The sequence below is a fragment of the Physeter macrocephalus genome, chromosome 5, assembly GCF_002837175.3.
Source record: "Physeter macrocephalus isolate SW-GA chromosome 5, ASM283717v5, whole genome shotgun sequence".
Classification (NCBI taxonomy): Eukaryota; Metazoa; Chordata; class Mammalia; order Artiodactyla; family Physeteridae; genus Physeter; species Physeter macrocephalus.
This window is the reverse complement of record NC_041218.1, coordinates 101809506-101821061: the sequence shown is the minus strand read 5'-3', so window position 1 is coordinate 101821061 and position 11556 is coordinate 101809506. Positions and strand designations below refer to the sequence as shown.

The 11556-nt window shown below is 53.8% G+C and overlaps 1 protein-coding gene across 3 annotated transcripts in view; it reads left to right on the top strand.

Moving 5' to 3' along the window:
• The window catches only part of TNS3 (tensin 3), a 58440-nt gene extending 52356 nt beyond the window's left edge, over positions 1-6084 (top strand). For 2 of the 3 annotated variants that reach the window (XM_028490250.2, XM_055085115.1), the window contains exons 10-12: positions 1891-1959; positions 2062-2088; positions 3272-6083. In XM_028490250.2, coding sequence (XP_028346051.1) covers positions 1891-1959; positions 2062-2088; positions 3272-3416 — 241 coding nt within the window. In that variant the 3' untranslated portion in view covers positions 3417-6083. Of the gene's footprint in view, positions 1-1890; positions 1960-2061; positions 2089-3271 lie in introns of all 3 variants that reach the window. The other variant, XM_028490252.2, reaches the window with a different exon arrangement.
• Positions 6085-11556: the final 5472 nt, after the last annotated feature.

Here is an 11556-nt window from a genome sequence, read left to right as displayed (position 1 = left end):
CACCCATACACACACACACACACACACACACACACACACGTGTGTGTGTGTGTAATTTGCAAATGCAAAAATCTTTTGTCATTTCTGTAAAAACACTCAGACGATGATAGAATCCACCCATCTTTGCTTCTGTTTCGTCGGTCATCCATTTCAGGTGAGAGTGTGACCTTGATAGGTATTATTTCAGTATCTAGATAATGTTAATTATTATGTAATAATAATACAGTATATAAGAATAATTAATGTTAATTATTAACTATTATCTAGATATTGTATATTGTTATATCTTAGTTAACAACATTTGAACATCTAGACAGTAGATGCTGTTTCAGTTTCCAGGTGAGCACAGAGCAGGGTCGGGTGCGTGGACGGAACAGCGGCACGCGCTTCTCCCAGGAGCAGGGCCTTTGACCTCAGGATCCAAGGCATTTCAGAGGCAGTTATTGTTTATTTGTTATGGAAACAGCCTGCTGTGATGAATGAGGAAGCCAGGTCAGCGGCCCTCAAAGCCGCGTGGTGGCCGGAGCTTCAGGGGGCAGGCGGCCAGTCCCCGCACCAGCCGGCGGGGCAGCGCTCACCCCCGCGCCCTGGAGCTCTTCCTGCCACGGCCCCTGCTCCAGAGCTAGTCCGGGCCTGGGAGGGTCCCCGACCCCCTGCTCTCAGGATGAAGCGGGGGTGGAGTGTCAGGTGGGCCGTGGGTCCTGCCGCTCAGATCGGGGTCCTTGCTCCCCGCGCTTTGCCCGACGGGCCGCCGTGGCACGTTCCTCCTGCCATGCGCTCGGTTTCCTCACCTCTCGGGCTGCACTGAGGTAACCGTCTTGGGATGTCAGTGACTCGAATGAGATATCCACGGGCAGGTGCCGGTACGGCTCGGCTGAAGCGTGGACACGGGGTCGGGCAGGAAAGCACGGCTCCTTCCTTCACAGCCTCTCTATTTTCTCCTGCTACCTGTGTGCTTTTTCTGTATCTCTAGTTTCCCTGTGTCCTTATAAACCCATGGGGGTGGGCCGCGTCCGTGGCACTCAGGATCTTCCCTGTTGCAGGAGATGGTACGCGCATTCAGCCTGGCTGATGCTGGACAAAAGAGGCTGTGTCCTCAGTGTCCCCGCTGAAAGATGCCCGGCTCTGCCTGTGCCTTTCCCGTACGCCGGCCTCTTTCTTTCCTTCTCCTGATGAGCTTTCTCCTTGCCCAGATCAAAGCCACCAGCCTCTGGGGATACCACCTCCCCGAAGAGGAGAGGGCGCTTGCCCAGCTGGAGTGGGGCACACAGGGCAGGCCACGCTCAGAGGAGCGGGGAGGGCTGGCAGTGAAACAAAAGACGTGTTACCGGAGCCGGGACCGAGGACAGAGGAGTCCTCTGGTGGGTCCCCCAGCGGCTGTGCTGGCCCGGCGTTAGTAGCACCTCCCAGTGGGTTTCACGTGCACAGCCCTTGACAGTGTACAACATGCCGTCAGATGCCTCGTTGGGGCTGACTTGGCTCCTGTCCTGGGAGAGTGGCGGTCTGTACCAGATGCCCTCTTCACAGGCAGCTGCTAGGGCTCTAGACAGTTGGTGTTTTCCTGGGATGAGCGCAGGAAGGTTGGGCCTCGCTCAGTTTGATCCCGTCCTCCACCCGGCTGGCAGTTCCTCCCCTTCACTCTGCAAGGTGCCTCCCTTCACCCCGAGACGCGCTCCTTTCCTAGCGCCGACTCTTCCCGGAACGACTCTGGCCGGCTGCGTAGGTCTGCTGATTTCTAACAAACGTACACTCTGCTCTTCTCTCCAGACCACCAGTGAAAGCATAAAATAGGCTTCTGCCCCCCCGAACCTCCTCATGGGGCTCTGCCCAGGGCAGCATTGTCACTGCAAAACCCCAGTAATGGGCCCTCCCTCTCCCGTGTCCCCGCAGGCTCTTCTTTCGGAGGCACTACCCCGTGAGTAGCGTGATCTTCTGTGCGTTGGATCCACAAGACAGGAAGTAAGACGTCTGTATCTGTACTAAGCAATGCTTGTGCTTCCTTTGCTTTTTAAGTGAGTAAAGAAATTAACGGGACTCTTCTCTTATTCTGTAATTTGCAAGGTGGATCACAGACGGCCCTTGCTCAAGGTATGTTGCCAGCCTGTCTTCATTCTTTCTTAGTAGACGCTCGCCTCCAAAGCTGAATTCTGCCCCAGATTTCCAAAGAGGAAAATGTCTAAATAATGCCGATGGGTTTGGGTTTGGGTTTGGCCTTTTTAAAAAAATTTTTATTGGAGTATAGATTTACAATGTTGTGTTAGTGCGTTTGGCGTTAAACAAAAATGAAAGTTGGGCTTCCCTGGTGGCACAGTGGTTGAGAGTCCGCCTGCCGATGCAGGGGACGCGGGTTCGTGCCCCGGTCCGGGAGGATCCCACGTGCCGCGGAGCGGCTGGGCCCGTGAGCCGTGGCCGCTGCGCCTGCGCGTCCGGAGCCTGTGCTCCGCAGGGGGAGGGGCCACAGCGGTGAGAGACCCGCGTACCGCAAAAAAAAAAAAAAAAAAAATGAAAGCGTTCTCTTTATGCAGAAAGGGCCTGCGAAGGGTTCACTCTTCTGCTTGCTCTTCTCTGAATGAGCAGTACTTGCCTGTGACCCATAAAATGTGGTATAAACAGCGTGAAGAGATTGCGCAGCGTTTCTGGCCATTGAGGAGAGGGGTACAGTCTGCAGCGGCACTGGGGCCGGGGTGTGGGAAGGAGGGCCGCGTGAGTGCAGTGGGCTCGCTGGTTCCCAGCCCAGCGGGAGCACGGCTCTGCCCTGGCCCAGGCTCCGCGGTGGCCACGCGGCCTCGGAACCCTCCAGAGCTGTCTGCGTTCCCACAGGTGGGCGTCCTCTGCGTCACCTGAATTTAATTACCACAAATGTCTAACTGCAGGGGTCCAGTCCTAGGATTCCAATTTCACGTTTGCCGTTTGTCTTGGCATCTGATAAAGTGGTAGGAGCCCCCCAGGCCACCCCAGCTCTGGCTCACGGCGATCCCAGCCGCGTGGAGCAGCGGCTTTGGTTCAGGTCCCAGACCCGTGACCGGCACTCCTCGGTCCTGCCCCTCAGGTTCCTCCCTTGTGAGGTCTGGGCACGGCGTCCTCCCTGCAGGGTCTGCGAGGCGGAGGGGACGCAGACCTGCGTCTGGAGGTGTCCGGCAGGGGACTCGGCCCCTGAGATTTTGGAGAAGCAGAGGTTAGAGGTGGCGACGGTGCGACAGGAAGCGGAGGTTTGTATCCTGTGGGGCGGACAGGACCCGGCTGGCGCGCTGACCCGGCTTTCCTTTTGCAGAGTCTTTGGATTTGTGGCCCGGAAGCAGGGCAGCGCCACCGACAACGTGTGCCACCTGTTTGCAGAGCATGACCCCGAGCAGCCGGCCAGCGCCATCGTCAACTTCGTGTCCAAGGTCATGATCGGCTCCCCTAAGAAGATTTGAGCCCCCCACAGCCTGGAGACTCCAGAAGGGCCTATGTGACCCTGACGTTCCAGGCCCAGGAGGGAAAGGGGCTCCTCCAACCTTACAAACAAACAACCCCGCCACCAGCTGGCCTTAGCTGAGAGCCACTGCTCACGGACGCATTTCTGTAGCCCAGTGCTTTCCAGGTGGAGGAAGTTGGGCATCGGGTGTGCCCGCCCGGTCCCCATGCAGGAAAGGACCATGCAAGGAGATGTGGGGACCCGTGTTCCTCGAACTCTGGTGTTTGTGGGAAGGAGGGGAGCCCGCCCGCTCCTTAGAGGCCCTGAGTGACCGGCTGTGCCTCGCCACTGCCATGTCAGAGGGCTCCTGTCCAGCGGGCACCTCAGGGCCTCTGTCCTCCCACGACAGAGGTGCTGATTAACCTGAGAAGGGGAGGCATGTTGGATGAAGGTTCATGCGGGTCAGGCTCTCCCGGGGCACTGGGGCCTCATGGACAAGGGGACGATGTGATAGGCGGTGAGGACGAGGGAGGTCACGCGGTCATTGTGAGGCCAGAGCCTGAGCGTGGGGACGGCTCCCCACCTCTGCTCACATACCTCGTCTGAATGGCACCCTGGGCCGTGAGAGGGGAAGGTGAGAAGATAGGAGTAACCCCCATTTCCATGTAATTTATATTTTACTGAATGCCAAGTTATTTATGATAACAGTTTGCCATTGCTGTGCTGTACTGGTGTCCAGATGCTGCCGCCTGCCGAGCCGGGGCTCTGGGAGGGGCATCTGTCCCCGTGTCGGACGCACCAAGACGGGTGGCGCGGACTCCGTTGGCCGCTCCGTGGGCCGTCGTTGCCTGCGGGCGGCTGCCGAAAGCTGGCTTTGCCTCCAGCAGCCTTCCCGAACGCTTGACCGTCCGTGTGTCATTTCCAGGCTGTGGATACATCCTTGCTTGGGGGGAGGGTCCTGAGGGGTGGGACACGCTTACTTTGAGACTCAGCCCTCCCCCACATCGCTGTCCTCGGCCAGCCGGGGGCCTGGGAGAGATCACCCCGAGAACCACTGACCTGAGGGGGCCCTTGTCTGTCCCCACCCCGCCTGTTGGCTCCTGTTGGGACCCGTGTGTTCTGGCACCCGAGCAGGGGGAGGATGAGGAGGGGCCTCAGTCCTTCCGCGCTGTTTTTCAGCTCTTCTGCATCATCTAAGCCACCTAATCAGCTGTGCTCTTGAAGCTGATGTGCATATTGCAGAGCCGCGGTCTGTCCACCTGAATCCGTCAGTGGTCAGAGGTTTGGGAGAAGAAGCCAACGGTCCTGCAAGATCCCAGAGCAAGAGGCCCCGGTCTCCTTCCCCGTCACCCAAGACACTTGCACCATGGCTCTCCATCCCCCGTGAACCGCCCGTCTCCTCCACCTCCCCAGTCAAGCACCAGCTCTTCAAACACCAGGAATCGCTGTGGCGGCCACCACACTGGCGTTTGGAAACGTGCTTCGTGGATTCTGTTTTCGAGCGGGGCAGAGACAGACTCGGCGACAGCAGAGGTGGGACTGGCCGAACCGCGGTGGGCGTTGTGCGCGTGGATGAGTGAGAGAGCGTGCGCGGGAAGCAGGTGGGCGAGGCCGCGGTTTAGCTCCTACTGGCGCACCAGCACAAGTGCCTCATTTCTGTGCCAAACGTTTGCCTTGGTCCTCGCGGACCCTCTTCCCTGACTCAGGGCGGCCTGGCTAAGGAGAACGCGCCGGCATCTTCCAGAGGCCTGATGCCTTGGTACCCGGGGTTGGGGGTGTCTAGCATTTCCGTTTTTCATTCACGGCTAGAACTCAGCCAAGGGGAGCGGAGGCTTGTGCTGTCCCCCAGACGGGCCTCCTCCTGAGATGCTTGTCCCCAGATTTGACCCAGGGACCGCAGGCCAGGTCCCGTATCCTTCTGACGAAGGAAGAGAGGGCTCATGTAGAAATCAGGGCAAGAGAGGGGTGCGGGGCTGAGAAACATCGACCACCCCAATCACAGAGGCCGTCCTCGTCCAGAGCATGCAAGCCATGACATTTGCTTTTTAAACTGACTGGCGGCCGAGACTTTGACTCTCAGGAGTCAAGGGCATCAGCAGGTGTCCTCCCAGCAAATGGCTCCCTCTGAGGTGGAATGAAAGGAAGCCAGTTCCCTGTCTTCTGAGGAGCTGGTACGACAGCGTGTTACATATGCATGAAATGGAACAAGACGAGGCCATGAACTTCGTGCTCAGACCTCAGGCAGCCCCACCGCCGACACTGACTCTGCGGCAGGTGGAAAAGGAACATCCGCAGGCATCTGGCTTCTGGGGTGCCCGTGGGCGCGGGGGTACTGTCCTGGGGCCTGCACGAGGACTGCACCCCACCGGTGTCACAGCCAGGGCCTGTTTCCCTGCTCATTAACCGATGCTGTATTCCTCCAGTGTTAACCTATAACTGCGTTAAGTCACACCGCATTTAAGGGTCTCCGTGTGTATCCTCAGCATCAAAGACCTCATCATGTCTCCTTATCTGCCTTACCTAGTAGCGGATATTTTTACTTTTCTTATATTGTAAAGAATATATCCCGTATGTAAATGAATGTTCTATAATTCCTTTGTATAGTCATTTTCTTTGCTCTTTAAATATCATCTCTATTCAGAGTATAATAAAAGTATAAACTTGGTAAGCGTCAGTGAGGCAGGCATTTGTTTGTCGTATTGAATGGAAAGGCCCCAGAAGGCATGCGCGGGTGTGGACGTGTGTGCGTGTCTGGGTGTGCCTGTGTGTGTGTGTGTGTGTGTGTGTGCATTGGGGAGTTTGAAGGGGATCGTTTATGGATCAGTGGATTATAGTTTGATTTCTGTCCAGAGACTTTTGAAAATTGTATTCAGAGGTTCTAAGAATTTAATAATAATGTGTGGTACTGATCATAGGCGCTGCTACGTTTTTTGTTTTTTGTTTGTTTTTTTTTTGCGGTACGCGGGCCTCTCCCTGTTGTGGCCTCTCCCGTTGCGGAGCACGGGCTCCGGACGCGCAGGCTCAGCGGCCACGGCTCACGGGCCCAGCCGCTCCGCGGCACGGGATATTTTTACTTTTCTTATATTGTAAAGAATATATCCCGTATGTAAATGAATGTTCTATAATTCCTTTGTATAGTCATTTTCTTTGCTCTTTAAATATCATCTCTATTCAGAGTATAATAAAAGTATAAACTTGGTAAGCGTCAGTGAGGCAGGCATTTGTTTGTCGTATTGAATGGAAAGGCCCCAGAAGGCATGCGCGGGTGTGGACGTGTGTGCGTGTCTGGGTGTGCCTGTGTGTGCGTGTGTGTGTGTGTGTGTGTGTGTGTGTGTGTGTGCATTGGGGAGTTTGAAGGGGATCGTTTATGGATCAGTGGATTATAGTTTGATTTCTGTCCAGAGACTTTTGAAAATTGTATTTAGAGGTTCTAAGAATTTAATAATGTGTGGTACTGATCATAGGCGCTGCTACGTTTTTTGTTTTTTGTTTGTTTTTTTTTTTGCGGTACGCGGGCCTCTCCCTGTTGTGGCCTCTCCCGTTGCGGAGCACGGGCTCCGGACGCGCAGGCTCAGCGGCCATGGCTCACGGGCCCAGCCGCTCCGCGGCACGTGGGATCCTCCCGGACCGGGGCACGAACCCGCGTCCCCTGCATCGGCAGGCGGATTCTCAACCACTGCGCCACCAGGGAAACCCGCTGCTACGTTTTTGATGTTGATAGAAAGCCCCTGTTGCAGTAGCTGTAGGAGGAAGCTTCCCGTGTAGATCAGCCTCTGATGGGACTTCGCAGGCGTCTGCCGAGTTGGGTGCTGAACCTGAATATAAAATGTGTCGTGGGTTCGCCTGTTTTTTCAACAGATGCTGGTGACAGTCCCAGCGCCGCCCTGCCGCTCTCCTGGGCTAGCGGGGTTCATCGCCCCACCCAGGCGAAGCCCCGCTGTGCTGGCCTTCTGCCCTCTCAGGTCTGGGCCCCCTCCCGAGGTTGGCCTCCCTCCCTTGTTTGGTGATGGACGCGGGACTCTGCTGCCCTCGTTTCCTCTGCATCCTAAGGCCTGGAGCAACTATCATAGCACGATGCCAGGCGGCCACTGGGCATGCCTTGGCCCGAGTCTGCGTCACGGCCAGGCCCCAGAGCTTCACACACGCTGGGGCACACCTGGCCTTGCCTCCCTCTCCCACCGCAGGCTCTGGCACAGCTGCGGCTCAGGGCTGAGGCTTAACCCCCACGGTTGCTTCTGCTGCAGCTCGGGAAGGAAGCAGAGCCCGGGCCCGTTTTGGTCATGGACAGAAAGGAGCTGCGGCTCCCTCACCCAAACCCAGGGTCCTCGCGGCAGGGTGAGCCTGTGCAGCCTTCGCCTTCTGCTCTACTGAGGCGCCCCGGAGACTCCGCTGCGGAGGGGGGCCTGCAGTGGCCCGGGGGTTCATGCCAATAGTGGAAGGCAGAGCGGGCGGAGATGGGCTGAGTCTTGTCCAACAAACGGCTCCCGCTGGGCCCTGGACCCTTGACCAGGGTCAGCGCAGAGAGTGAAGTGGGAGGAGCTCTGGTTCTGCTGCTCTTACAGGTGTGCTTTCAAGGACACAGTCTGGATTTGTCACCACGGCTCCAGGCTGCACAGAGGACTGTCTGAGACCCAGCACTCCCAGCCCTGCTGGACGGGGTCCCCTGCTATGTGGGGAACATCACACTCCCTGTTCATCACTCAGCCACCTATCAGTGACCACACCCCCGCCCCGCCCACTCGGGTCCTGGACCTGTCCGTTCCCTCCCTTCTGCCCTGCCTACTTGGGTCCTGGACCTATCAGTGACGGCCCCTCCACCCTGCCCACTCGGGTCCTGAATCCATCAGTGACAGGCCCCTCGCCTGCCCACTGGGGGGCATCAGTTCTGACCCTTTGTCGTCGTCGTGGTGTTTTGTCTCCTAGAGGTTTGCGTGTGGTTTCATAGATCGTCGGATAAATTGCCCCCATGGCCCAGGGGTCACATTTCACAAAGCAAGGGCAATGGAGCCTGGGTCAAGGCTGAACTGGAGTTTCCAGGGGGAACTGGGGTACCGGGAAGGGACATTTTACGACCTGGGAATGGGCTGTGTCTGGACACGATTGAGCCGCAGGGTTGTTGAATTGGTAACAAGAAAAATGGTCCAAGAACAAATGGCCTTAAAGTTCCTGAGGAATCAGACCACGGCCCAAGCCTGTGCTGGAGCAAGAGTAGGGGTGGGATGGGCTCCCCCAAAGTCTGTCTGTCACCTGTGGTGGTCCAGTAAAAGGGATTCTGCCACAACTGACCTGGCTCCTGAAGCCTCTTGTCCCCGTGGACCTGAGACTGCCTTCCCAGCCCAGAGACACTGGAGTGGCGGGGACACTGGCAGGGGTCCTGCCCCATCCAGGAAGCACCCTGTGTCTCCCACAGGCAGGGGGTCCCCCACAGCAAATGCCAGGCCAGGGAAGGCTCTCTGAGCCGCAGGCCTGCCACCCCTCCCTCACTGAGACCACCTCCTCCCCTCAGGCAGCCCCGGGTGTGGGGGGGCCAGTGAGAGCCTCAGAGCAGCGGGTGAGCCAGGCTGACCAAAAGCCTGAACCGTTGATGGGAACGCAGCCCATAGCGGCCTGGACCTGGTGCCGCCCCTACACAGGGCCGTGCCTGCTGACACCCCGAATAGGACAGAAAATTGCGTATGGTACCAGGAACCAAGAAATTTACAGCTGAATGAGAAACAACAATTGCCTGAGGCCAGCATCCGGATGACTCTGGCGTTGGGATTATCTGGTGAGGATTTAAAGCAACCGCTGCAACAACGCTTCAACAAGCAAATGACACGTGAGACTTAATCTGGACCCAGGGTCTCCTAACATAACAGCCAAAATATCCCGAATAGGACAGAAAATTGCCTATGGTACCAGGAACCAAGAAATTTACAGCTGAATGAGAAACAACAATTGCCTGAGGCCAGCATCCGGATGACTCTGGCGTTGGGATTATCTGGTGAGGATTTAAAGCAACCGCTGCAACAACGCTTCAACAAGCAAATCACAAATGCATGGAGAAACAGAAACAGCCACAGCAAAGAACTAGAAGTGATGAAAAAAGCCAAACAGATTACAGAACTAAAATGCAGAAAACAAGTTAAAAGCCCACTGGAGGCTCAGTAGCGGAGTGGAGATGAAGGAGGATAGAATCCGAGAACTTGAGGACTGAGCAATGAAGTCTCCAAGCTGAATGGCAGAGACTTTAAAAACATGAGGGGACCTGTGGGACAATCGTCATTTGTATCACTGAGTCCTAGAAGGTGAAGGGAAGGAGAGTGGCAGTATTTGAAGAAATGACCCAAACTCTCCAAATTCAGCAAAAGACATGAACCGGTAGATTCAAGAAGCTGAGGGAACCCCAAACAGGAGAAACAGCAACAACAAAAATCCACGCAAAACTTAATCATCATTAAACTCATGACAACTAAAGACAAAGAAAAAATCTTGAAAGTAGCCAGAAAGAAGTGGTGGATTATGTATACTGAAGGACGACAGTGGATTTCTCATATGAAACCATGGCAGCCAGAAGGAAGTGACACATTTTTCAAGGCTGAAAGAAAAGCAATATCAACCTTGAATTCTATGTTCGGTGAAACTACCTTCAGGAAGAAAGGGAAAATAAAGACATTCTCAGGTGAAGGAACTAAAAGAATTAGTTTTTAGCAGGCCTCTTCTTAACAATTTGGCTAAAGGAAGTTCTTAGACCAGAAAGGAAATGATGAAAGAAAGAAACTTGGAGCATCAGGGAAGAAAAAGGAACAACGGAAAGAACAATAGACTCTGCTTTTCTTCACAGGTATTATAAATCAGATATGATTTGATGATTGAAACAAAAATTACACCACCATCTGGAGCATCAGGGAAGAACAACGGAAAGAACAATAGACTCTGCTTTTCTTCACAGGTATTATAAATCAGATATGATTTGATGATTGAAACAAAAATTACACCACCATCTGCTACGCAAGACAATGCTATTTCAAAGTGAGGAAGGTGAAGAGAGCTCAGTGGAGGTGACATTTCCACATATCAGTCCAAGTGGTGAAATGCTGATACCAGCAGAAAACGACAAATCACACACACACACATATATATATATATATATGTAGCAATAGGTTACATTAAATTAGTGATTAAATAAGTGATTTAACAACCACCACAGAAATTGTACAAAAAGTTATACTTAATAGCACTAAATACATCAAAATGAAATTTTAAACAATAACCAAAGGAAGGCAAGGAAACAGAAACAGGGAAACAAAAACAAGGCAAAAACAAACAAAACAATAATATAGCAGAATGTAGCCCTAGCTTATCGATAATTACCTTCAATGTAAATGTTTGAACTACACCAATCAAAAAACAGGTTGAAGAATGAAAATACAAAAACAAAAAGCCTGGCCCAATTACATGCTGTTTGCAAGACATTTCAAATTCAGTGACATAGGTAAGTTGAAATTACAAGGATGTAAAAATATGTATCATGCCAACATTAATTTAAAAAATACAGAAACCACTGTACCAATATCTGGTGAAGTGTACTTTAAAGCAAAGAAAATTACTAGAGACAAGGAGGGACATTATACAGTCATAAAAGGATCAGTCCACCAAGAAAGACATGAGGACCCTAAGTGGACACTCGCCAAACAGCAGAGGCTCAGTACATGAAGCCAAAGCTGGTTGAGCTGAAAGGAAACAGACAAATCCACAGTATAGGTGTGGACTCAACACGCCCTTCTCAGCATCTGATAGAACTACTATAGACAGAAAATCTGGAAGGATATGGAAAGCCTGCACAATACAAACAACCACGGGGTCTAACTGACAAATCCTGAACCCCACTCAACAGCAAGATATACATTTTTTTGAGAACCCGTTGGAGCATTCACCAAATAGACCATAATTTGAGCCATAAAGTGGAGGGGGGGATCCTGGGAAAGGGCGTGGGTCCTCTCTGGGGAGGCTTCAGGGTCTCACAGACCACGCCAAGTCGCCTGGAACCTGGCGAGTTGGTTAGGACAATAAAGCAGACATTGGCTGAGCGCTTACTGTTTGCCAAGTGCAGGGCAAGCACTTGCCGGTTAGCTTGGTTTATGGGGCCAAGCTCCCCTCTGCTGAAGAGCCCAGGAATC